General features: G+C 48.3%; 1 protein-coding gene and 1 long non-coding RNA gene across 8 annotated transcripts in view; one reads left to right on the top strand and one right to left on the bottom strand.

Annotated features, from left to right (window-relative positions):
- Nucleotides 1–5,331: 5,331 nt before the first annotated feature.
- The window catches only part of PRPSAP1 (phosphoribosyl pyrophosphate synthetase associated protein 1), a 28,618-nt gene continuing 7,007 nt past the window's right edge, over nucleotides 5,332–26,942 (bottom strand). For 5 of the 7 annotated variants that reach the window (XM_032128989.1, XM_032128988.1, XM_032128983.1 and 2 more), the window contains 9 exons: nucleotides 25,024–25,076; nucleotides 23,289–23,355; nucleotides 18,676–18,848; nucleotides 18,153–18,268; nucleotides 17,399–17,454; nucleotides 16,749–16,894; nucleotides 10,773–10,843; nucleotides 9,954–10,100; nucleotides 5,332–9,345 (listed from right to left, as the gene is read on the bottom strand). In XM_032128989.1, the coding sequence (XP_031984880.1) occupies nucleotides 9,187–9,345; nucleotides 9,954–10,100; nucleotides 10,773–10,843; nucleotides 16,749–16,894; nucleotides 17,399–17,454; nucleotides 18,153–18,268; nucleotides 18,676–18,848; nucleotides 23,289–23,355; nucleotides 25,024–25,076 (988 nt within the window). In that variant the 3' untranslated portion in view covers nucleotides 5,332–9,186. Of the gene's footprint in view, nucleotides 9,346–9,953; nucleotides 10,101–10,772; nucleotides 10,844–12,619; nucleotides 12,655–13,174; nucleotides 13,220–16,748; nucleotides 16,895–17,398; nucleotides 17,455–18,152; nucleotides 18,269–18,675; nucleotides 18,849–23,288; nucleotides 23,356–25,023; nucleotides 25,077–26,942 lie in introns of those variants that run through there. The other 2 variants (XM_032128986.1, XM_032128985.1) reach the window with 2 other exon arrangements.
- LOC116453488 lies at nucleotides 9,341–13,665 on the top strand. The gene is made up of 2 exons (XR_004243833.1): nucleotides 9,341–9,436; nucleotides 9,823–13,665. It is a non-coding gene; the product is annotated as an uncharacterized LOC116453488 (long non-coding RNA).

Genomic DNA, 26,942 nt, shown 5'->3' on the forward strand with positions numbered 1-26,942 from the left:
TGCCAAGTGGCTGTGGCTGTATTGCACAGGTGGACCTTTGTCTCCCCACCTTCCCAGGACCCAGGTTACTTTTTTGATGGCTGTTTAGTTCATAAATGCCTCAGCAGCCCTGTCTGAGGGAGGCAGTGACCTCTACCACTGGCCTGACCTGCAGGCAGTGGTGCCCTTCTGCCCTCCCCGGGGCAGCCCTGGCAGAAGGAAAGTGGGGAGTTCCAGGTGGGTTGGGTTCTGCTCTTGGGACACCCTTCCCACTCTTCCCTCCTGGTTCCCTTCACGCTGGGAGCCTCCAAGGGCTGCAGGGCAGGGGCAGCAGGGCAGCAGCGAGGGGCAGCTCCTGGGGGCACTGGTGGCAGCTCACCGGGTCAAAAATCTCCTGCATCCTCTGCATGTCCTCTGCCATGAGGGACTGCTCCACCTTCATCACATTGACCTCCTCACGGAGCTCCTGGCACAGAGCCCTGACCTAGGAGAGGGGGATGGTGGGGTGAGCCCCAGGGCAGGCTCCCTGGGGACCAGGTCCTTTGCACCCACCATGGTCTGCACAGAACCAGGGACAGGGCAGGGCCTGGCCTGGGCAGGGCTTGGCCTTCAGCACATCCTCAGCAGCAGCTCCCCAGCAGCATGAGGGGGTTCAGATCCCAGAGGAGGGCACAGCCTGGGAGAAGCACCCGGGGCTGGGAAGAGCCTCTACCTCGGCGATTTCTTTTTCATTGGCTTCCACTTTCTGCATTAACTCCTCAAGGAAAGAGGCAGAGAAAGGGCTTCTCTCAGCCCCCTCCAGTGGCTCCCCAGTCTCCTGGACAGCCAGATCCCGCAGGCCCAGGTGCAGAAGCATCCCATTCAGGAGGTTGCGCAGTTGCTCGAAGTCAATGGATTCTGTCTTTGGTGCCCCGAGGGCGGCATCCAGCATCTGGCCCAGGGTGAGCGTTGCCATTGCTGCTGGCCTGTCCAAAACCACAGAGCTGCCATTAACAGCAGCCTCTCATGCTACTGCTCTGGAGAGGAGCAGGTAGGATGGGAGGTGGTAGGAGGTGGTAGAAGGAGGTAGAGGAAGAGGAGCACAACCAGCAGGCTCCTTTCTTTTCAGTCTTGTCCTTGTTCCAGAGCCCATACCACTTGTGTCCCTCTTTACAGTGTCCCCCTGCCCTGGCCAAAGAGTGCCCATTGTTACACAGCAGTGGCCCAGCCCCATGTGGAATGTCCCCATTGTCCCCCACTGCTGGCAGTGTCCTGGTTCCAGCAACCAACAGGACCTGCAGAGACCATGTGCCACACCACCTCCAGCCTTTACCGCTTTCAGCCCCAAAATAACTCCCAGGACAGCTCACATTGGGCAGGTGGTACCCTGGGAGCTGCTTGTAGGGTGAGTTGAGCTTGCCCAGGAGGGCTGTGCCCTGTGGAGAGGTGATCCATGTTCTCATGCAGCCTGGAGCATTCCAGAACACTCCGGGAGGAGGCCTGACCCAGAGAGGAAGCACCTCCAGTCATTCATTTTTGAGGTCTCAAAAGCATGAGAGTTTCCCTTCTCCCTTGGATGTGGGGATGGTGGAAGGCTGCTGCTGACTCCATCAATACACAGCTTTTCAGCACCTCGCTCCAAAGCAAAGAGCCATACAAGCAGGGCAAAGCAGATAAACACGAGCCCCCAGACAAGCCTAGGAAGTAAAAGACTCAAACACTGGGAAAAATCTTTGAACTAGAGTGATCCATCAGACAAATCCTTACAAAAATCATCAACTAGCAATTCCCTTTTAAACCTGCAGGTCTGACCACCAGGCAGTGGGATCACTGACATCTCCCTGCTCTGGTAAGGCTCAGGAGCTTTGAGCACAGGAGGGCTGGGTGAGTTCCTGGGGGGATCCTACCACCACCACAGCACAGTCCAACCCACTGGCTGGCTACAGAATAAAGGGGGTGCCATGGGGGAAATGGGTTATTTGTGGTTTCCCACCTGGGAAAAAGCTGCAGCTCATAATGGTGAATCGACAGAGGCAAGCTCCCAAACCCACTGATGTGGCAATTCCTTCAGGGGCATCCCCAGCAGCCCAGTCCTGTGGGAACTGGGGCTGGTGGCAAGGCCAAAATGGGGCTGGGTGCTGTGGCTGTGGGAGCTGGGGGTTCTCCATGGGCTGAGCAGCTTTTGCCTTTGGGCTCCCAGGGGCTACTTGAGTTTGGCTCCATGAGCCAGGGCCTTGAAGACAGGGGCTGGGGACAGGCTGAGGGGCCCTGGGTCTGCCCTTGCTGCTGCACTTCTGCCCATCAACCTGTTCCCCTTTGCCTCCTCTTCCCAGGAGGGCAGCAGGGGTCAGACTGCCCCTGCCAAGCTTTGGGCATGGGTACCCCACATGGGACAAGCCCAGAACTGGGGCTGAAGACTTTGGTAACACAGCCTGTGCCCAGGAGCAGCACGGGGACTCCAGGGACACAGCCTGGCTCCCTGGGCAGGCAAGAAGGGACACAGAGAGGACCAGTGACCCCTGAAAAGTGGGCAAGTGCGCTCTGGGGTCAGATGAAGATCTTGCATGGCAGTTCCACCACCTCATGCTGTATTTAAAGGATGTACTGAATGGCTTCTCTTTTGGAAACAGAACCAGTGGGAAGTTAGTGGAATGCCAGTGTGGCAAAGGGATAAATGTGAGAGACTGAAAACCTGGAGGAGTTAATGTAAACCTGAAAGAGCTAATGCTCAAAGACTCGGCAGAAGAGAAAAGGAATGCTAGCACAATAATGAGAGAAGGTTCAGTTGGAAAAGGGGGTCTTTTGGAGGCAGGATAGTGCTTTTCTGGGACCAACTTTGTATCTTGGGAAACTATCTCAAAGAACAAGTTTGAGACAGCATTGCACTTGCATCTGATGGGGGAAGGAGACTGAAACCACAAGAACCCCCAGCCCTGTTCTGAAAAGTTCAAGAATAACAAAATGTGGCTGTGCAAGGACCAATCTATAAATTCCACAATGGACAGGGGCTAGTGGGGCACCCACCATGCTGAGGAACCAGACCAGGGATGGTGCTGGAACCCAGGCTGGTGACACGAGTTCTTCCTCTACCTCTATTTGCCTTCCTTTCCTTCTTCCTTTCTCCCTCTCCTTGAAAGTTGAAATTGTGGCTGCCATGGGCTGTTAAGAAATCGCTGTTTCCACATGTAGTTCAGGGAAATTTAACCCATGAGCTCTTCACTGGGGTAGTTGTTGAATCCACAGGCTGTTCATCAGGGAAGCTTAATTTGTGGGCTGTTCCAAAAAGTTGCCACGTGTTGTTCAGAGAATTTTAATCCGTGGGCTGTTTAAATAAACTTAATCTGTGGGCTGTTCCTTGGAGAAGTTTAATCCACAGGTTGTCCAGGGAAATTTAATCTGCCGGCTGTTGAGAAATGTTTAAACTTGCCACCACAGTCCGTGCAACCTATCACAAGGTTTAAATCCTTGCTGCCAAAAACCTCCAACTTTCTAATTGATTGTTTGGTGCTGTTTTGCCTTATTACAGCCCCAGGGTATCCCGAAGGTCCAGGACCACCCTCTCAGGACAGCCACATGCTCTCCAGAGCCAGGTCATGACCTGACCTCCCAGCACGCATCAGAGGGGTCCAGAGTGCTGACCAGGCAAGGACATAGGTGTGAGGGCTGTTTGGGATGGCAGGTGTGGGAGCCTGTGCCCTCCACCTCCCATCCCTGTGTGTCCCAGGCAGCCACGAGCAGCTGCTGTGTTTTAGAGGGGCTCCATCCTGGAGCTGCCCCCTCCTCGTGCCTCCCTGAATGACAGAAACCTGTTGCCATTGGGAGGATTTGGCACAGCAGCATCACCAGCATCCCCACAGTTCCATCCCTGGCTAAGTGGGCCTGAAGCCAGGGCATCACACAGCCCTGGCTATGACAGCGGGAGGGAACAGGGCCAGTGCTGTCCCCATGGCACTCACCTGAGTCCCAGCCACACTGCTGGCCAGAGGGTCCGTGCTGCTGGGTGGCCTCATGCTGGCTGCACCCACGGGATGGAGCTGTGAGTGCTGGGGGATCCTGGATGAACCTGGACTTGCCTTTGTTGAATTCCAAAAGGCTCCTCCCCAGCCAAGGGTTTCGGGTGCTCACGTGCACCAGAGAGGGGCTGTGGTGGGATGTCAGTGCAGCCCCAGGACTCACCAGCTCCTGCTGTTTCTCCCACCACCCTAAACAGAGCCCCTTTCTGAGCAGAGAACAGGGAGCCCACTGGAGCCACCCTGGCTCTGCCTATGCCAGGTTGTGCCTCCTGGTGGGATGTGCAGGGAACAGGAGCACAGACCCTGGGGCACGCAGTGGCTGGAGGTACTGAGGGCTGCAGTCCCGCACCACTGGAAGATCTCGGCCTCCTCTTCCTCCTTCTCCTGCTTTGCTGCCCACCAGGAAATCCTGCAGCATGTCCAGCACACCATGCTGTCACCTCCTCTGGGGCTGGAGAGAGGCTGGCAGGAGTGGGAGGCTCTGGGTGGGTTGGGATGAGCACCCACATTCCACTCTTGGGACACCCTTCCCACTCTTCCCTCCTGGTTCCCTTCACGCTGGGAGCCTCCAAGGGCTGCAGGGCAGGGGCAGCAGGGCAGCAGTGAGGGGCAGCTCCTGGGAACACTGGTGGCAGCTCAGCAAGTCAAGCAACTCCTGGATGGTCCAGATGTTCTCTGCCATGTGGGACTGCTCCACCTTCATGTCATTGACCTCCTCACCAAACTCCTGGCACTCTAGGAGAGGGGGATGGTGGGGTGAGCCCCAGGGCAGGCTCCCTGGGGACCAGGTCCTTTGCACCCACCATGGTCTGCACAGAACCAGGGGCAGGGCAGGGTCCAGCCAGGCTGGCACAGGGCACTGCGGGCAGGGCTTGGCCTTCAGCACATCCTCAGCAGCCAAGAAGGGGCAGCAGCTCACCAGCAGCATGAGGGATGCAGACCCCAAACAAAGGGGTGGCTCAGGGGGAGCACCCAGAGGGGCTGGGAAGAGCCTCTGTTTTGGTGATGTCTCTCTCACCGGCTTCCACTTTCTTCCTTATCTTCTCCAAGTCTGCCGGGGTGGGAACCACAGGGGCCTCTCATGCTTCCCTGCAGTGGTTCCCTGCTCTCCTGGGCAGGCAGATCCCACAGGCTCAGGTGTCCAAGCATTGCACCTGGGAGGCGGTGGCAGGAGATAGAACAAGATGGGCACAGCTAATAGGCTCCTTCCTCTTTGCTCTCCTCCTCATTCCAGAGCCTGTGGGTCTCCCTGTTTACAGCTGCATCCAAGCTCAGTGCTGGAGACAATTTACTGCAGCAGCAACTGTAAGGGAAAGCTATGGAGGTACCTTGACCACTAAATTTAAACGGTAATCAGGGATAATGCAAACGAATTTTAATGAGAATTTCAACCTTGGTGGCATCTAGTTAACTTCACTTCTGACCCTACCAACAGTAAAGCCACAGCTTTTGCTTTAACAATACACAGTGCTTTGGTAAACCCCATCTACCCAACCATTGCACTGGGGTTAAATCACCACGGAATACAATCCAATCCAACAGAGAGTATGGGCCCAACAAAATGGGAACAAATGGCAAGCTGTCAATGTTGATGTGTGTGTTGTACAGGAACAACAGGGATTTATTTGTGAAAGCAACACCACTAATGCCCAAGATATTTGTCTTGGCACTGAACAAAATGTTTGTCACTTTGAAATAGGGCCTGCTGAAATCCTTGAAACTCTGCTTATATACATTGGGAAGAGCTGAGAACTATCTGTGATTCCATACAGACCACACCACTACAGAAATAAGCCACCACTCAAACATTTGTGTTTGTAGTTTTTTCCAAAGTTAGGGGATGTGACTTCAACTATTCAGTTCTGTCCCAACCCATGAATTGCTACGCTCTACCTACACATCCCAGCAAGATTTCCTGCTTCCCCCCACTGGAATGAACCTTGCACTGGTGGAAAAATTACTGCTGGAAGGTGTGTGAAGCAATGGACACAGAGCTCTAATCACTGTTTATCACAATATGGAAGAGATACACCACGTCTTGGCAAGAGTGATGAGAAATGGAGAACATCACTGGTGGGATTGTGTTTGGGTGGTCACCCACTGCAAGAGGAATTCCAGATTTCTGTCATTTTATGCTTAATGTACTGTAGTGTTCTATATGTTGGGAGTGTTTATATTAGCTAGACAGGTAGCACTGTCCCACAGATGTCCTTGCATACACAATATTGTTCCATCACATTCAACAGTCTTAAAAATCACAGTATTTAGCTAACCTGCTCAAAAATTCCTCTCAATTTATAATTTGAACATAATAAATCCCTGTTTATAGGCACAGAGGCAAGAGGTGACCACATAGCCACTCTGTGGAGCAAGAGAAGTTGTCTTTAGTCACGGGGTGGATTGTGGTGCCTCCCCCTCGCTCTTGAGCTGCACTATGATCTGAGAAATGCTTGTTAGGCCTTGGCCTTGAGAACAGCACCTGGGCTGAGCAACTCCCAATCTTATCAGAAACACTGTCTGCTCCCAGGAACTTGTGCTAACAAGCTCCTGGTTTTTAACAAACAGCCTTGGAAAATAATTTTTCTTGCCTGAATAACAACCCAAGCAGAGCAACATTTTTGTTATCAAACTTTCAAAGAAAGCTGCTGACCTGAATTGTGGCCAGGATGAAAAGGAATTATGACCATTCCTCGAGGCTCAACCCTTTGCCCATTGAGAAGATGCAAAGACATCTGCTGTGAGTATTTCCAGGAGCTCAAGGGGAATTTTTCAGAGGTACCTTGTACAGGCTCCCTCAGGTCTGTGTGTGAGTGGGAATGCACTACAGCAAATATACCATGGACATTGCTCTCCTGGATTCTGAAGTACTTTCGATTTTTCAGTAAACGCTGTATGAAATTGTTACATTGTTTAACTTCAGCATTATCAATAGCTTAACACCTTCTGCTGTTAAGGGCTGTTAAATCTTTGGACCTAAACTGCTGGTCAAGTCTGGGGCTTAGTTTTGCAAGGGGGTCTACTCTGAACCTCATGACTCATCTTGTGATTCCTTTTTATCCTTGCCCTTTCCTACTCTTACCCTTCCCTCCTCCCCAGCCTCAAAGTAGATAATTTTTGGATTTATGTTGGGTTTAGATTGATTGATTTTAGATTTTAGTTTGCTTTTAACACCTAGTAAGTAGTAGAGTGAACCTTGCCAACATCTTTGTGGAACTTTCACTTCTATACTAAACCTGCTTTTGCCAATACCTTTGCTGGTCATTCTTTAAGCAACCATAAAATATTCACTCAGGACAATGGCCCAGGGCACACAGGCACAACCCTCTGCTCAATGGTGCTGTGATTCCATGGTTTCTACCCAAATACAGCCCAGCAAAAGAAAGCTTGAATGGGCAATAACCCTCAATGAGCCCCACCCTTGCTCCTGGCAGGTCTGACAAGCACTTTGAAGGGGAGAGAACAGCAATACTGCCCACACTTTTTTAACACTGGCATCCAGGACGAAGAACATTGTCCAGCACTGGCTCAGAAGAAAGGGGGTGCAGACATCTGCAAGGACTCCACAGCTCCAGTTGATCCATTCAGTACCTGCAGTACAGCATCATGTTACCTCTCCAGGCTGAGGAGCCAGGCTGTGGTCATAGAGTACAGCTGAGATTTGCTTGTGGTACTTTGAAAATGCAGGAAAACCCATCAACAGCTTTGAGACCTCATCCAGTCCTGCACATCCCTCATGGAATTTGGCTTGAAGGTTTAATCCATACTGGATACTGAAGGTGGTCCAAGCACTCTGTGCCGAGGTCTGTTTGCTTGCCTGGTGTTCAAGTCACTGCTGACCCCTTGGCACATTTTAGATATTGGAATGGAAGATGACAGTGTAGAATAAGGATAAGCAAAACTAAACAACTAAACAATCTCTGTGCTGTTGAAGCAACTGCTTCCAGCAGCTTGTATTTGTTCCTCACATCAGCAGACTAGAAAGTGGTGTAGGTTTTACTGGAGTGCGTTTGTCTCATCAAGGGGAAAGATCAGTTTGGGAGTTTATCCTTATATCATCCTGGAGACAAAGCCCTCCACATGCATCTTGTGCTGCTTCCTCAAGTGTCCCCTCCACCCAAAAATTAGGATCACTCAAGAAAGGAGTGATCAGCCAGTCCTACCTTCCCTGTGGAAGAAGGCTGCAAGCTGCCAAGTGAGCCTTGTTACAGCAACAGCCCCACTGAATAGACACAGCAGCTCTTCAGAGGGCACAGGATTCACAGGAAGCACCAAAGCTGAAAAATCTTACACTTTTTATTGCAGGTTCAGTGTTAGTGTTTTGGAGAGCACAGCTGCATTAGAAGCAGGTATTGTTCCAACTTCCCTTCCCCACGAGACTGCCACAAATTCATCAGCCCCAGGCAACTCCAAAAATCGTGCCTGGTTTTGCAGTGCAGACAAGTGTTCCAGTGAGGACCAAGACTCTCACGTGACTCGTCACTGAAGAGCAATAATGATCCAAAGCTCGCAAAATGAAAAGGCCAACACATTAACTAGCATTCCCTGCTCTGCTGGGACACACACAGGAGCCTGTTCCCAGCTCCCTGACCCAGGGATGGGAGCAGCCCTGCCAATGGGTTGCCCTAAGCTGTCCTTTTGGGATATTCCGCTAACTCAGTTTTGATGAAAGTCTCTGCTCTGCTGTGCAGGAGAGGAGAGGCCACTGAGCTGGCACGGAGCTGCTGTTGGCTCAATCCTGCCAGCAGCACAGCCTGAACGTTCCCTTCCGTGCTCTGGGGTGAGACACAGGCAGAAACAACCCCAAAGGCTGCTCTCGCTGCCCACACAGCAATGAGCAGTCTCTGTTCCCTTCTCACAAGCTGACAGCTACTTCTGTTTAGCTTTTCTGTCTGCCCCTACAGGGCAAGAGATAACACACTAAAAAAAAAAAAAAAAAATCATTAAAGGAACTTAAAAATTCAACATCACCTCATTTCTCCATCTCTCTTAATTAAGGTGAAATCCTCCCCATTGCCAGTGGCCCCTTCTATTCACTTGTAAAGTGCTGGTCAGGTTGATTTTTTTTGTATTAGATCTCATGGCTCAAGACCATGAGACTGAAAACCTCAACGCTCCTACAAAAATAAACAGTTGTGATATGCCTATGTTTTATGGTATTGCCTTTCCATGCAGATTTCCTTCTCTTGTGGAATCCAGGACAGGGGCAGGCTCAGGTCTAGTCATCAACAGTGATGTTGCGGAAGAGATAGGCCATGGACTCGCCGTTGTGGATTCGCCGGATGGCTTCCGAGAGGATCAAACTGATATCCACAGTCTTTATCTTGGGGCACTGCAGCTTCTGCACCTCGTGAGGAACAGTGTTGGTCACTACCACCTATGGAGGGCCAGAAAGGAAAGGAAACATTTGTGTGCTGCTGAAACATTCGGCCTCCCGGAGGAGGCATCCTGGACTGGCTCCAGGAGAGGTGTGTACTGCTGTTTCACAGTTCAGGGGGAGAAGTCCTTGCATATTAGGAAAAAAGGTTAAACTAAATGGTGTCCCTTCTGTGACAGTCTGTTGAGGGGACCAGCATAACCAGCACTCTCCAACAGGCTGATGGGCCCATTCAGATCACAGGATCTGCTACTAAGGTTTGAAATCCTGTCCTCTTCATGTACCAGCAGCCCCTGACCAGCTGGGGGAGAGGGGCTGCACAGTGAGATTGCAGCCACACATCCCCAGCTACAGCAAAGGAAGTGTCCAGGCAGGGATGACTAAAACTTGCATTAGGGAGAAAACACACTCAGGGAAGCAGATCTGATCTGAGCAAGTATTAATCACCCACACTTTTTTTTTTTTTTTTTGTTCCAGTGAAGAACCAGCTAACTGAAAGCACCTGATTAAATGAGTAATTCCAGATGTGAGCTACGTGTGGTGGGAAGGACATTAATTTGTGAGTTTTGGTGCCAGCCCCTCCTCTGCAGTCCGGAGAGCAGACTCACCTCATCAATGGAGGATTCCTCTATGAGACGGGGGGCATCTGCTGACAGGAGCCCATGAGTAGCCATCACAAAAATCTTGTAGGCTCCACGCTCTTTTAGGATCTCTGCAGCAGCTACAAAGCTTTCCACGTCATCGATGATGTCATCCTGAGGAGAAACAGAAATAACATCAAAACCAGAAGTTTACAGAGCCTGCAGGGCAGGAGTGGATCTGCACAGTACTGCAGCTTTGGCCATGCACACAGATGAAAAATAGAATCCCTGTCTACTTCAGCTGTTGCTGAGGACAGCCACGTGCATGACTAATCTGTGAATGCTATTTCCCTGGTTTAATGACCCTTTTGCTAGTGTGGAGAACAAATGCTGTGTCTTGGAAACAGATTCGTCCCTGCACATGCACTCACAGTTTATCATCAGCAAGGTGTATTTTTTCATGGGGTAGGAGCTGCATGTTGATTACTTACACTGCAGCATGGCATAGCAAATAAGAGAAGCTCAGCAAGTTTTTCGTTTATTTGAGGTTTTTTAACACTTCAGGAGTTTTCTCTGTATGCCCTAGATTTATTCATTATTCATCAGACATCTGACACTTCGAATCAAGGGAGCAAGGAGATTTTAGGGCTTAAAGAGCTGAAGTGTAAAGGGTTTTCAACAGCAAGTTGAAATAACCAAAGCCACCAACACTACTGGAGAAAAGAGTGTCTAACAAACACGTTCCCACTCCTATACCAGCCATCCCTCCGACCCTCAGGGATGGAGCAGCTGAAGCGAAGATGCTGTGAGGAAACCACCCCCCACCTGCTCCCCTCACACTCGTACCACAATGATGGCAATTCTTCCTCCAACGTCTCCAACCACAGTTATTGGCGGTTTCTCCTTGGCCATCATCACTAAAGAAGAAGGAAAAAAAGGAGTCCAGGTGAGTTAGGCTTGAGTCAAACCCCAACAGTTCCACCACACAAGAGGCTGAACCATTAAACATCTTGCATTGATGCAGACACAGACGTGCTTTACACAATCCTGACACCCACATAAGTGATAAACCCTCATTTAACCATCCTCAAATTCCTCAAATGAACAGCACTGCTGCATAAAGAGGAAATTCTCTGTTTCTGTAGGGATTTTGTACTGACCTCAGAAACAGAAAGCAATTCCAACTCTCTAACAGACCCCTGTGCAAGGAGAGCTACAAAGCAGCATCGGTTTATGGGCAATATCAGAGACTTTCTTTGTGCTCTGGCACAGGACTTGAAAAAGGGTCCAGTCCATAACTGAGAACAACAAATGGGCTTTTTCAAGCAGCACCTCTCAAAGGGCAGGTGCTTTACAAGGTACAACTTTTCACCTCTTGGGCTCAGTAAATCATTTGCAGGATAAGAGACTTGCACTGCAGCTCAGTTGCTTTCTCACATCACCAAACACAGAAGGGTCTTTGAGAGGGTGTAAGAACCTTAATACCACTTGCTCAGGCAAAGCAAGCTTAAGGAAGTTTGCAGAAACAAATTTGCTGATTATTTTTTAAGTGGATTAATGGAAAGAGCAGGACAAAATCCAGTTGAAATTCAGTTCAACAAGCTCAATGCAACCAGCAATTGGATCAAAGGATACACTGACAAGCTGTGCTACCTGACACACAGTGAAGAGATGTGCTGGGAAATAAGGCTCCATTCCCTCCTGACACTACTTTTGCACTGACAGGTTTCATGCAAAACCACTTCCTGCCAAAATTCCAGCAGCATCATAAAAATACCAGAGCTCTGAACTAGGACACCCTGAGAGTATCCAGATACAACACAGCCTTCAGACTTACACCAAACAGCAACCAGCCTCCAGTACAGGCCAGGGACTTGCTGTCCATCTGCCAAACTTCTCATTTGCCACGGGGTGCTGGTACAAAAACTTCCAGCAGGGAAAGGACATTGTGGTGGGCAGACGTGTCGATAGGTGACAATCTGGGCTGATCTAACCACTGAAGCCAAGAGGCACATCCAACATTTCCTAACACTTACCTGGCCCACCTCCACACCCCACACCCCTATTTTATGCTCTCCACAGTGAGTGCAAAGTGTCCTACCAAGGCACTTGGTGCCCCTCCTCTTGTAAGCTCAGGTCTTGCCAGGATTCTGGCCACAGAGGCTTCTCAAGGGCCTCAAGGAGTTCAGACACAGCAAGATTTTTCTCCTTTAGGATAATCCACTTCAATGTAATACCTGAGCAGCAGAACACGAGCCACTGACCACCAGAAGCCTGTCTGAATATTGATCTCTGCTCTCCTCATCAAGAAAGTCTTACATTAAACTCCCCATCCTGCACAGCAGGATGATCCAGTACTATTCCCATATCTCATGGGTGCCTGGGAATGCTTAGAGTGCAAGCACAGCCGGGTGAACGAGTCACACTGAGGGATATGACGAAAGCAATTGTAAGGACCACAACTTCAAAGATTCTTGTATAGAGCTGTTCACATCCATGACCTGCTCCACAGGCTGGTTTTCCATAAACCTACCAAAACTGTATAAAAGGTGTCCAGTAATTCTGTTTTGACCAAAGTCCCATCACTCATTGCCAGGTTTTGCAGTTAAAGTCACAGCTACCTTGGACTGAAGAGTTAATCAACAGCTCTTCATGGCACAGATTCCTCAGCCTCCCTTGCATGGTTATTTCTGAGTTCTCCTATCAAATGCAAAGTCACGTCTAAATCCTGAAGGAAAAATATTCTTATGAGAAGGAAGATTATTTGTAATAAATGAAGATTAAGCACCACGAGAGATAAGCAGATCATAAATTTCAATTACAGGCACTACCGACCTGCTTAGATTAGTTATGAGTTTACTATCTAGTCTGGACAGTAATAGAGCTCCTGGTGGGAGCTGTGAAGTGTCAAAAGGATTCCACCTGGCTGCCATCCCATCCTCCATGTGTATCCACAGATGAGTGCCATCTCTGTTTACAACAGCCAGGTCAGGGGAAATTTTTCTACGCAAACAGAACAGGCCTGGGGAGCTGAAATTCAGCACTATTTTACTCACAGAGACATGGAGTTTCAGCAAATCAGTATCCTTCTACTCCATGAAGGAAGCAGACACATTTCTTGCTATGCTTAAAGGCTAATATGGCAACCAGCAACATTAGCAGTGCTTTGCATCTCTGTCTGTTTTTTAAAAGCTGTTATTTCAATTTTGGTTTATTTTTAAAGAATGGTAGGCAACGTGTCGACCTACCCGGATCTTAAAGAGATGTTCTCCCTTTTCCTTGTTCAATTTTCTCTGCAAAAAAAAGAAAAAAAAATTGCAAGCCAAAGATCTACCCACAACCACATCAAATCTCAACTGCTCCAAGGTGATGAGAGTCTACACAAGGGTTAGTGCAGCCAGTTTCTTCTTCAAAATCTTTGGACATACCAAGATGTGCAAGTCAGAACTGCTATGAGGAGGTGCCTTGCAAAATGATTCAAATAATAAAGAATATTTTCCTCCCAGACACAAAACCTCTATGTTTGTAGACAGAAGAGGGTAACAGAAATAAGCCACGGTGGTACTTTTGCCTGGTGTAACCTCTTGAATCATGTACAAGTTTAGGTTAAAGAGTTGCTGACTTTTTCTGGAGAGTAAGAAAAGATGTTTGTGGTATCTGTAGCTTCTGGAGGGGGAAAAATAAAAGAGAAAAAACTAGACCAACCACCATTTTTTAATAAAACGAGAATATCAAAGAACACTTTCATTCGAATGTGCATAATATACACCAAAGTACCACATGTTAAAGGCAAGATCACTAAGGCACTAAGAAGCAGCATTCCCAGGTGTGTAAACATGTTGCTTTAATTAAGTGGCCAAAAAAGGGTTAAGAAACACTAAAATAAATTGTTTGGGGTCGACAGTGTGAATTAAAGTGACAATCACCAAGAAATATAATGCTGCATTTACAACAGAGCCTGGGAGCAAAAGGCTGCTCAAGAATGAACTGTTTTGTGTAGATAGCCTTGGAAGGACAGAAAACATCCCTGTGCCCAGCCTAAACACAGGCAAGATGGGGGTAGGGAAGTAGGAACAGACCTATGATCACTCCAGTTTTTCCCCCAAACTCCCTTTGTGGCAGTTTGCTGGGCTCTGGGATTCAAGCAAACCATTAGCTCTGTATAAAGTACTGAATTCCAAAGCCACTGAAATGATTTAACAGATGGTGCCCCACTCTTTTTCTCAAGGAAACATGCAAGGAGTCCACACACATTTGTTAAGACACAGCCCCGAGCCAGCTGCAAGCTCTGAGACACAAAAGCACACAATCAAAGGGAACAACCTTGGAGTTATGTCCTGTCTCCAAGGCTCTGATTTCAGGGGTGCAGTGACGTGGGCTCTTGCTGCCGCTTTAGCGCAGCATTTTAAGTGCAATTAGAAGCACCTCTGGCATTTTTCTGTTGTGGCTCCCTACAAATCAGAATATCACATCAGGCCACACTCACAGGACAATAAATAAGCCATTACACTGCCTAGCACTCATTAATTAGAGGCACATGATCCCTGCTAGAACAGGGAGAGAAGGTGCATGCCAGGACGCAGGAGCCCGGCCAATTCACCAGGAAGCCCATGGAGAATGGCACAAAGCACGAGCCATCGCTGTGGGGCTCTGGGGCTGCTCCCAGACACAGGTTTCACCTCTCTCCTGGCTCTAACACAACTGCCTGGAGCCTCAATTGCCGAGTCTGGGATGCTCCACACTGATCTGGTTGTAGCCCAGAGTGGGATGCTCCATGAGAAGTCTCAGCTGCTTCCCAGGAACATCCCCAACCTTCTACCTGCCAGGCCCAGGTTTGGTTGCTGAGCCAGGCAGACTCACAGACTGGTTCTGTTTTGACCATTGGAGGGTTTGGGGACATTTTTGGTGTAAGGAACATTCAGATCTGAGCAGCAGCATGTGTCTGACCTTTCACAACCAACCACACAGCTGAACCCTGCTACGCTCTGCCCTCAGAGCTTTCACCACCAGGAAGGGAGAGCTGAATGAGAGTTTGGAATTATGTGACATTTGAGGTGGGAAGATGCTTTTCAAATGACTGAATTGGACAAGAAATGAGGCATAGCAGAGAGGGTCAGTACAGACACTCACAGCATTGCCATCCCAGCTGCACTTTCACCTCTGTCTGGCAGAGACTGTGACACAACCAGGATGCACAGACTGCTTTTAGACACAGATAACCTCAGAATTCTGCGTCTCCAGAACCCAGCTCACTCAAAACCAGTTATCTCTCAGGTCAGAAAACTGCAGAGAAAAACAACTTCTGTTGAGAGTTTTGGACAAGTTTGCCCCACAATCCACCCCATGACAGAGAGCTGCCAAGGCCACAGCTCGACTTTTACACTGTGCCTTACACATGCAGGGATGTAAGGTCATTGGTCAAGTGCTGAGTTTGTGCAGCAGGAGACAAAATAAGGAAGTGGTGATACACAGCAAATTAGTTTGTGTTTGGATAACTGAGGACTGAAAACAATTTTCCACTGAATTCATAATTAAACTGGACAAGGGCACATTTCTGTATGAGAAACCATTTACAGGGTTCTCCAGCAGCACAACCTTCCACAGCTGAGATTCTTTGAAGTGACACGGCTGGAAATAAAAATACATCAATTCCTCTGTAGCAGACAAATATCAGCTACTGACATTCTGGAGGACAGCATCCTCTTCAGAATAAGAGGGGAAGGAGAAAGTGAAGAATAACCATGCAAATTCCTGCTTTCTTGGAAGGACATGAAAAAAATCCCCTTGTCAGGAGAACAATAAGGTTCCAAACCTCACTGCCAAACCCCACCTGCCCCCCAAGGCCCAAGAGAAGTTTCACCAGTAACAAAAGCACTGTTTAACTGATTGTATTCCAGTGAGGCACAACTGGGGTGATGTAAAATGCCTGCAGTCTTCCTTGCCTCCCCTCTACAAGCTGCCCACAAACTGATGTTCTCCCTAAATTTCCAAAGATGAGATGATTACCTGCAGCCCAAACCACTGCTGGTGTTGCCACACACAGCAGCTCACAGCCTTTCCCACGGGCACTTCTGAGCCACCTTCCCGCTCCCAATTTCTGCCCTACCACCACCTGCCTAGAAAGCTAAAATCCTCCCAAAAAGGGAGCTGGATTTTCATTGCACTGTTGTTATTTGACTGCTGCAGGGATACAAACAATCCCGAGGATGGCATTTCCCAGAACACAAGCTTCCTCTTTTTCTTTTGTCCTCTGTTCCCAAATCAATCGCAAGAACTCCGGAAGCAGATCAACAATGCTCTTGGAGAAGCTATTCACCCCAGCCACACAAACCTCAAAACCTTGTCAAAACAGACACTGGAATATGATCACCTGGGTGCCAAGATGAAGGAAATTTCCAGCACTAACAAAGGTTGCAGAGAAGGGAAGACAAAGACCAGCGCTCCCCTCCCGAGTGGAGCCAACAGCCTGTCTCAGTGGTTGTTATCTCATTGCTTACACTTTTACATCTCCCTTGTTTCATGAGCTCAGTGAATTGCTGTAAAAGCACCACCTTCGTCAGAGGTTTGTCAGTCTAACACTACGGAGCAGGCACAGTCAAGGAGAAGAATATTGATGTTCTGCATGGCCAGAAGGAGTTAAATAAAAACCTTCCCCTGTGACTTCTCCTACAACGCACTGATATCAACCTTTCCATGAAAAAAAATTCCACTGGTCCAACTGCCTTTAGGTTGGTTACACCCACACAGATAAATCAACAAAAATTTCCCACCAAACTTTTCTCTTTTTTTCCCCCAAAGGTAAGCAGAGAAACTTGATCTTACATGGCAGCTCCAGGCCAGGATGCACAGTTGCGTTTTTGAGCATTGGAGGGGAGTGACGCCCGTCATCCATGTCCTGCTCTGTGCACTGAGCCTCTCCATGGATCACTGCCAGCCCCAGGCGCAGCCTCTCGGCGTAAGACTGAGCCCTGCAAGACAACAGCAGCCTCTCAGGAAGGTGCTGGGCTGATGCAGCTCCACAGCCCACTACAGCAAGTCTCTCCCAGGCCAACAGCAAGCAAAGGCTGCAACTCTGGCTGTTCCTCTGCAAGAAACTTCACTGGAAGTGACTCTTCATTCCTCATTAGTATCCCAAAGCCCACTCTACCCCTTGGCTGCCCCCCCACCCCACTCCTGTGTTCTTCCATATGCGAAATACTTTCTGAGATGATCAGGCACTGCTGAAACTCCAGCAGCAAGTCTGACCTGAGGTGAACCATCTCACTGAGACCTCCAGAGTTTACTTCCATGGGGGTGGGAATAAAAAGTTCAGCTGCCTATCTGCACCACATCCAGCCCATTTCCAGACACAAAGGAATTATGACCAGATTGTCAATCCATCTGCCACCCTCCCATACTTTCCCTGGTATATTTTCCACCAGCTCAGGTATTTTCCAAGTAACCTTTAACCAGCCAGCAAAGCATCCATTTACCTTTTAGCAGCACCAGGAGATTTGGCTACAATAACTGCGTTTCTGTAATCTGGAATCTGGATGTGATAAAAAGTTAATTAATTTAAAAAAGACCTTCTTGCTAGGGAGTAACTGGTTTGACACATGGCTGAATAATTTCAACCATCCTCCTCCCCAGACCCAAATTTTCATTCTGTGACAAGAAACTAGAGGCAACTGCACTTGCTTTCAACATCAGTATTTGTGTATTCTGCAAAGGTGGGAATGTTCACTATGTTTAACCCTCCCCATATAGGGAAGCCTTGCTCTCACCACATGGGAATAAATCATCTTTTGCACATGGAGAATAAAACCTCCCTGCCCTGCTCCCAGCCCTGCTGCGCTCAGCATTCCTACACTCAGCCCAAGACAAAGCCTATCAATAATTCAGAGCAGTCAGAAATCCAGCACAGCACAAAGGGAGAGGGGAGGCAGTTTAACAGGATTTCAGAGGTGATCAGAGGCAGGAGTACAAGTAGCATCTCTCAAGTGGCACTAACTCCACAGAGAGCAAGCTCCTCTCCTGCTTGTGCTGCAGTTCAGTTTCTATCCAATCACGGAAGTGTAACATCTTTCCATGAAACATGGAAATAGGTATCCCCTGAGAAAGAATGCATTAACAGAAGGATCGACCTAGACTGACACCACCACCTCTATTTAAGCAGAGGCCCAATGCTGCCCTCACATTAAAATGAGTTCAGACAAGTTGATATATATAGAACTAGAGTAACCTCACTTCTTCCTGTATATACTGAAGCAAGAAAGGGGATGCTCTCAGGTTGTCTACTGGAAAGCTGAAGAAGCCTTGGATTTCCTTTTGATGAAGGTCCATAGTGATAATGTGTGTTAAACCTAAAGGGGAAAAAAGACAACAATTTATTGAAAATATTCCCACATGGCTGGAGTTCCTTCAATACCTCCTTTTTCCAGACTGTTTTAGCTATTATTCAGGCTATTATGCCATGTCATAAAATAATCATAAACAGATTAACGCAAAGTTCCACAGACATCATGAGAAACAGGCACGTGGTGCCACAGCACTGGCCTGACCCTGTATTTCACTATAACATTTCTAGGCCACTTCCCCAGGTGCAAGTTTCAAAGCACCACAAGAAAGCTGAAGAAAATTAATTCCCTCAGTGTGGTTCAAGATCTCAGCTGCACATCCCCACATCAAACAGGAGAATGGAAGGACAGATGACCTTTGGGATGCCCAGCAGAACCAAGCCTGCCGTGCTGCTGCTCCCTGGGACACTCACCTGCCTTGGCGAGCATTGAAGCCAGCAGCTTGCAGACTATGGAGCCCCTCTTCCTCATTTTGCTCTGTTTGCTGTAGGGGAAGTAGGGGATGACCCCAATGATGTTCCTGGCACAGGAAGTCTTCAGTGCATAGGCCATGATCAGCAGCTCCATGACAGCAGTATTCACATCTCTAGGAGATATGAACACAATTCCAAATATTAGCAGGTGTTTTTCCATTGCAATTCCTTTTCCATTTATACCTAGACCACCCTCACCAAAATTCCAAGGAAATGATGCTACATCTCAGGCTAATGTATGCCAGACCCAGATAGCAGCCACGCAGCTCCTTCCATCACGCCACAACAAATTACAGTCAACTCTTACACACACAGGACATGATGCCAGCACTCAAGAGCTGTGGACTGGAATTTGATTTTATATCCTAACAGAAGGTGTATGATGATTTCCCTCCGTCATCAGACAAAAAAAAAACTTTGTATAGAATTTACTTTGGAACAAATGTCACTTGATACGGTGTAATTTAAAATAAAATAGTATTTTAAAGAAGCAGCACACATGCAGCCAACACAACCTCATCCACACTGGATTTCTTAGGGTATTTTCCTCTTTAACAGTGTAAGGCAGGTTATTTCTTCTGCCTTAAGAAATACTGCATTTGGAGAAGTGCAAACTCCAGACATGGCACTTTGATGGAGGTCAGCATCTCCACACTCTTTAGCTTATCTAGAGAGGGAAGGAAAAACAGCACAGGAAATGCTAAAGGACTGTTTCTTGAAAGAAAAAACAACAAAACAAAAAAGCAGCGTAGGCAGAGGAATCACAGAATAGGCTGAGTTCGAAGGGACCCATCAGGATCATCAAGTACAATTCCTGGTCCTGCACAGGACACCCCAACAATCCCACCTGTCCCTGAGAGTGTTGCCCAAATGCTTATTGAGCTCAGACAGGTTTGGTGCTGTGACCACTTCCTTGGGGAGCCTGTTCCAGTGCTCTACCACCCTCTGGGTGAAAAACCTTTTCCTGATAGCCAACCTAAATCTCCCCTGACTCAGCTTCATGCTGTTTCCTCGAGTCCCATCACTGGTCATGAGACTGAAACATCCCATTTACAGTTTGCTTCCCCACAATGACTGGAGTGACCCAGTAGGAGTGTACTGATTTGCACTTCAATTAATTTTGGGAACGGGGAAAAAGCCAAGCCCTTAGTTCCCCTTTAGTTCCTTAAGACCAACACCAAGAGACACTGTCTGCATCGTCACAGACTGACTCAAGAACTTTTGGGAACTGGAGAACCTGTGCTTCAGATGGCAGGACAGGCACTCCTGCAACACAGACCCCCTTGCCTGGGGGTTTCCAGCATGGACAGCCCCCAGTGACGCACCACGTCCCCAGTCCAGTCAGGAAGGCAGTGCTGTAGTGGCTCAGCTGTTCAGCCCATGGTGACAGGACAGGGGCTGACTGGGCCATCTTTCCACACAGCAGCAGAGGAGTAAACAGCACAGAGCAGCCTAAAGCTCTGCAGAGCTTTCTGGACATTACCCAGACATTGCTCAGGCCCTGTTTTCCTCCTGAGACAGCCACTAGAGACAGCTTCTCCAACTGCTCACAGACATGACCCGTGACAAACCTCTGACCATTTCCATTTCCCCACTGCTCTCCCTTCCTTTGGAAATTAACCTCCACTTGTGCCTCTTCTTTTGTGAGGCTCTAGGGTCTCTGTTGTCCTGCTGGCCCAGCCAGCCCCGCACACACAATGTCATTTACACACAAGAAAGCTTTGTTGGCTCTGGAGCACCCAGCCAAGAATTACATAAAACACAGCCCCCTGCCACACAGGACAACAAGCAAACAAAGAACTGTTTCTTTCCTTTGGAGATTTAGCTGTGTCAGTGGGGCTGTGAGAGAAGAAAAAGATGCTACTATCAGTGTCATATAAAAACAAAGTGGTCAAACTGCAGCCTATTTAAAGTTCATCTGAGAAATTCAGTACTTTTCATCATTATTTTTCAACTTACTCTTTGAAAATACACACATATTCACATGGAAAGCAGGTAGAGAACAAGAGTGAGATTCAAAAGGCACCAGCAGTCCTGGTGATGCTGCAGGACACCAGTAGCCATATTGATGGAGAAGTTATTCAAGGAGGTACTTCTCCCAGTATTCAAGCAGGATCCCAAGCTGAGCTCTGGGAAGCTCCTGCAGACCAGCTGGCACAGGTACTAGGCAGAAGTGGATGTGTCTGTCCCTCCAGCAGGGCCCAGGGTGGGTGGGCTGAGATGGCTTCATGCTGAGCCATCACTGATCTGCTCTTCTGCAAGGGGCACTGACCCCAACCAAGGGTAGCAGTTGGGGAAAATGACATTGGTGGGGGAAGCCCAGCCCCAGCATCTCTAAAACAGGTACCCAAGGCAGCATCCCAGTCTCCTTGCTGCCCTCCCCATCTCTGGCCTTGAAGTGATGCTCAGTCAGTTACTGCTGGGAGGGCTGAGCCAAGACCTCACACAGGGGCTGGCAGCTCATTACCAGGACACTCAGAGACAGCTCAGCTATCCCCCACACCCTGCTTACCACCCCAGCGCCTCCCTTGCAGCTCCTTATCCCTGCCTGGGCCATCCCTGCACACCCCTGCTCTCAAGGCTGAGCAAACACCTTATGTGACACTGTCCATGGACTTTGCAACAATCAGCACCAACACTCAGCACTAGAAAGGCTCCTTTTGCCTTTAAGGGTATCACAAAACCACCAACTCGTTTGTTTTTCTACCATCTAAACATGAGCTATTTGATTTTCCCTCACACGAATGCCAGTCCACACACCAGTCTTGGATGGTACCTGTCCTTGGCACCTTTTTTTTTGGTTGTGTTACAGCTTTTAGGACAGAGAGCCTATATCAAATAGTCAGGTCTTTTTGTTCTCTCTGTGCATTTAAGATGCAGACTGTGAATTCACACTGCAGCATAACAAGGTTGTTTCCCTCTATACTAACAAGTCCTAATATTTTCTTTTCAAACCACTACTGAGTGTGGGAGTCCTATTCTTAGATTATTCCACACAGTTGTTGTTCTGACTTTCCTGAAAAGCTCCCTGAAACCCACTGCAAAACTGAGATGTCCTTGAACCTGTCCTCTCTAGCAATGCAGCAAGGCACAGCTGCAGTTTAGGAATGAAAGATGACTTGGCTGCACAACATTGGCTCCTCATCTGGAGGGCCTTGAACATTTTGGCTAAAAAAGACCCATTTCTTGGCCCAAAACACTGAATTCAGTTAATGGAAAAACAAGGGAATCAACAAGTTAAACGCAAGGGGAGGTTTTCCCCTCCCAGAACTGTTCCTGTCCCTAATGCTCTGAGTTACCTCTCTCTGAACACTTGATCTGTTTCATGTTTACTCAGCTCTCAGTTACAAGTTATTTCGGAGAACTCCCTCACAAGGGACAACAGAATGACACCATTCACCCGAAACATAATCCTACAGCAGGGCATTTTCATCTTGCAGAGATTTAGTTGCTCCCTGAGGGAGGAAACACTTGGGGCATCTCTCTGGAGAGAGATGAGCCCTAAGAAAATATTTCTGCCTGCAAGAGGAATTCCAGAAGCGAGTAAGCTGGTCTAGTAGTCCTCCTGATTTCTTTACAACAGGCCAAGCATTTCATGGAGGAAATGAACTTGAATTCTCAGTGGGCTCCACTTCTTTGGCAAGCAAGGCAAAATACTGTGTCTAAGAAATTCAGCTCCCCGCTACTTTTGAGCTACAATTGAGCTCTGCTACTTATTTCTTCTTGTGATCTCCAAAATCTGAGCAGAATTTGGTAACTTGGAAAAAGCTATCAGAGCAGGAACATCCTTGTTTTGCTAATATCAGTATCTCGTCTCTGAAAACAGCACCTCCCCTACTCACAGTAGGTCAATTTGCAGTTATCATTTAAGTGCAGGCTCCCTTCCCACCACCCTAGTGCTATCCCATTACTCTTCCTGAGCCAGCAAGGAGCAAAGTTCCTGGGGTTACAGACGGTTTTTTTCACCCCCTGGTTACTTGCAGCACTTTTCTTACTCCAAGCCTAGAACAGCCCAAAACAAAACCCAAAAAGGCCCACCATCACCAAGAACTGTAAAAGTACATTAGAGAAGCTATGGGTTCCCACCTGAGCTCAGTTTCACATCACTACAGCAAAAGAGGAAGAGTAATCCAGCCTGTAACAAAAGCAGCAGCTGCTGTTTGATGCTGGCTCTGCTGCTTGGTGGTTGGGAGGCAGAGGAAATCATCCATCCCGGGATGAAAATGCCAGTCAGAAATCACCAAACAGCTGAAAGGCCACCAACGCAAAGAGACCAGGGATGTTTCAGTGGAAACCATCAGTCACTCCTGTTCCTGCCTCAAGTGACACACTCCAGCTATTTGATGGGAAGCATCTCAGTGTTGCAATCAATCCCCTGGGAATGTTAACAGCTTAACACTACTTGGGGCCTTACATCTAAGTCAGAGCAATGACAACACTGCAAGAGTTCCACTGGTTATTGTGTGGTTAACAGTGAGCAAACCACTGAACCATCTGCTGATCCAGGTACTCAAACACATCCCAGGTGCAAAACCGAGCCCCGAGTGCCTCACCTGGGGATTGTCTGTATGATGAAGATATCCTGTCCCCGGACAGACTCTTTTATTTCAACTCTTGTTTCTGAAAAGGATGGAAAACAGAGTCAGTTTTGTTTCCAAACACCAGGCTGACAGTGACAACACACCATGTTTTAGCAGCAACCCTGGTCAGGGCAGACGAGGACTTGCTCCCTTGCCCTTTGTGCACATACATACACAGATGAGCCAAGTGGATTTTCCAAAGGCTGGTCCGGGTAGAGCCGGCATGACATGCCAGTGGGTTAGCTGTATTTACAAAGCAAAAAGGCTGAATAGCTGTTTATTTTTTTCTTTAGAATTTTAGAATTTAGAAATTAGAATTTTAGAATTTAGAATTGTAAAATTTAGAAGACAATTTACCTAACTCTCAATGAGAAATCCATTTCACGCCTCCATGGAGTGCTGAGAGCTGTCAACAGTACATTCATTAGTGAGCAATTAACCACCCAAGGCAGAACAACCTTCAGTACTTCCAAGAAGGTAACTCAGCACTTTTTGCACTTTGCTCTTTCACAGCCTACATGGGATCAGCTCCATGCTGGCTGGAGAGCTCAAGGCAACACCAGCAGCTCCGAGTCCAGAGCAAGAACTCCCCAATTTCACTATTAAGGTCAAGACATTTCCACACTGACACAGGCTGGAAGTCTGGGTCTCTGCTGAGCACCACTCCGACAGTCCCTGACTCAAACACAGAAGTTGAGCCCCAAGCACCTCTGCAAAGCCAAAGCAATGACTCCAGGTTTCCCACGGTGCCTGCCTCAGCCACTCATTTCCCACACAGTCATGAGCTAGAGGGCAGGAATAAGGAAAAGGAGAGCAACAGCTCCTCAGCTATGGAATTCCAAGTCTAATTGCCCTGCCCTGGCAGTAACCCTACAGGACTCTGCTGAGAGCAGACTGATCTGCTGTGCAGTGATGAAAAATTAATTCAAACCTCGTAGCAAGCAACCTGATTTAAAACCAACCCCAAAGGGCAGCGAGCTCTCCCTGGCAGGAACGCACCAGCCAGCCCAACCATAACCACAGCAGCTCTCCCACTGTGAGGCCCATTCAGGCTGCAAGAGTAGCAGCACTACTACAAATCCTCCACCCCTTCCTCCAGCCTGTAGCAGCTCTCTGGTTCTGCTCTCCCTTGCAAACAAGGCAACAGAGGTCTTGAAACAGTAAAAGACCCTTGGCCACACAACTCTGCTGGTCAATATCCTTATGTTTTAGCCCAGCATCTGAAAATGGACACTTGCAGAGTGTTAACTTCCTTAAAAACAAAAGCAACCTCCAAGAGGCGTTTTCCCCAGCACAGCCATGAATTTGCACTTTTAAAAGCAAGGGCAGCTGTAAATTCTGTGTGGCAGGGAAGGGCTGAAAGAAAGGGATAATTTAAAAGTTCACAATGCAGACACTGAAAAAGAAGGGCATTACTTTTAAACCTGGAGATGTTTTGCTCAGCATAGGAGCATAGAAGATTTGGCAGCAGCTTAAACCTGAGGCAGGACTCTAGAGAAGAGTTTGCAGATGGGCAAACAAACAAGATAACAAGGGAAAACAAGGAACATGTTTAATTGCCTTGTCCAAGGCCAGCCATGGAGATTTAGCACTGCCAGGAGCAGCAGTAACATCACAGCTGAATCACTGCGCTTCTTAAGACAGGTCTGGCCAATGGAGTTACCCAGCATTTCTAAAACAGTTGCAAATAATAAGAGATTTCTCTTACCTCCATTGGTTTCCTGGTACACCACAGATTTCCCCAGCTCAGCACCGAGACGCCTGGAGAGAAAAAAAGGACATTAGAAATGAAGGAACCCAGCAGTTCATGCTGCAGAGCAGGGACTGGACCACGTTGCGCACCACCAAAACACAGCACCACCCAAGAGGGAGCTGAGTGAGCCAGCCAGGCTGCAGAACTACAACCTCCCCTTCTCTGGGGGTCTCCTTCCCTCCGATGTCCCTGAGAGGGACCTGGGACACAGCACTCTGCAGCAGGTCACTGCTGTACCCAAAGCCTGTACGACTGAGCACAGGCTGTGACTCCCGATGGCAAAGGACACCTTGCCAGCCTGTGCAATGCCCCCTTGGGCAGGTCTGACATGCAACTAGAGCTGAATGATTTACTCAGACTCAACTAATGGCACCTGAGTCAGTTTTTTTGACTCCCACCTCTTTTCCTTCTTTTTTTCCTCCTTGAACCTTCTTTCTGAAATAACTCAACTGATTAATGAGATTTTAACTTCAGTTTCATTTTTTCAAATTACTCGTTCCTCTTCTCAAATATCAAATCTACAACACTCACCACAACAAAGATTAGTCACCCTCCTTCCCTTTTCAATTTCTTTCTTGCAAAACAAAGACTCACTTTGAAGAGTATTTTAAAAGGCTCCAAAATGCAGACTTTTCCCTCAGGTGACACTTCAGCATTTAACTGCACTGACAAGTAATCCATTAGTAAGTACTTAAAGGCATTTGTGCTTTGACCCAGAGCCTCAGCTGTGAGACCCTGCAGAAGTGAGACGCTTGGGCCAAGTGAGATGGAGCCGGGGCAATTCCCTCCTCTGCCAGGATCTGCTTGGCGGCCATGGCCACACAATGAATTAGGAAACAGTTTATGCCTGAAGAATACCTTTGATCACCACGCTGATTATGGCAGCAGTTTCCTGTCTGCACTTGTACTGTATTTACCTGAATATGTGCCAAAATTCTGCAGATCAGGACTAACCCTAAATTAAAAAGAGCCCACATCTGCTGCTGGTTTTTTTCCTGGTCTACAGCCTTCAGCAGTCGGTCTCTCTCCATCTCCTTACCCACTAACTCAGCCTTGCACTTCAATTGTCACAAAGATCCATGCTTTCAGAAGTGAAAGAGCAACACAGCCTGACCCTGGCACGCTTCTGTCCCATCAGCTCAGCTGTGAGCCAAAGCTGGAGGTCCCAGCTAGAAGCTGGCCTGGAGAGTGTGCCTGGGACAGCTGAGGTAACAGACACTCGGATGCCATGGGATCTGTTTGCTCAGCTGGCTCCAAAGCACGTCTCTGGCACACACACCCTCCCCACCGTGTGTCTGGCAGCACATTTTGCAATGGCTGGGCCAGTGACTAAAGTGCCACCTCAAGAGCTGTACGTGCCAGACTGTCACCAGCCCTGCTCAGGTACCAACGGCAGCATCACCCTGCAGCCCAGGCCAGGCAAGTCTCACACATCTCTAACTGGGCTCCTCTCAGCCCAGCTGGGTTAAAATTTGCAGCTGCAATGCAAAGGCATCCTCAGTACCTTCAGTATCTTCAAAAAGAGCTGGCAGCTGGTCAAGTAAAGGCAATCCTGGGCACCTCAGGGACAGACCCACAGTAGAGATGAGATTTGCAGGTGGGATCCTGCTGTCCTGATGAGGATAGCCTGGCATTTGCAACCACCAAGTCCTAATCACTGCTATGGCATCCAAGTCCAAACAAGCTCAGAAACATACACACACACACACACACGCTCACCCTAGATCAGTGTGTGGTGGGAAATGTTTAATGACTCACACTTGTTCCTCCACAACTGCACGACAAGTCTTGCAAGCTCCCTTTGGAGGCACGTGCGCCCTGACTTCACTGCAGACAGCACAATCCTACCTCAGCACAGGGAAAAAAAAATCCAG

This window comes from Corvus moneduloides, chromosome 19, assembly GCF_009650955.1.
Source record: "Corvus moneduloides isolate bCorMon1 chromosome 19, bCorMon1.pri, whole genome shotgun sequence".
In the NCBI taxonomy this organism is placed as follows: Eukaryota; Metazoa; Chordata; class Aves; order Passeriformes; family Corvidae; genus Corvus; species Corvus moneduloides.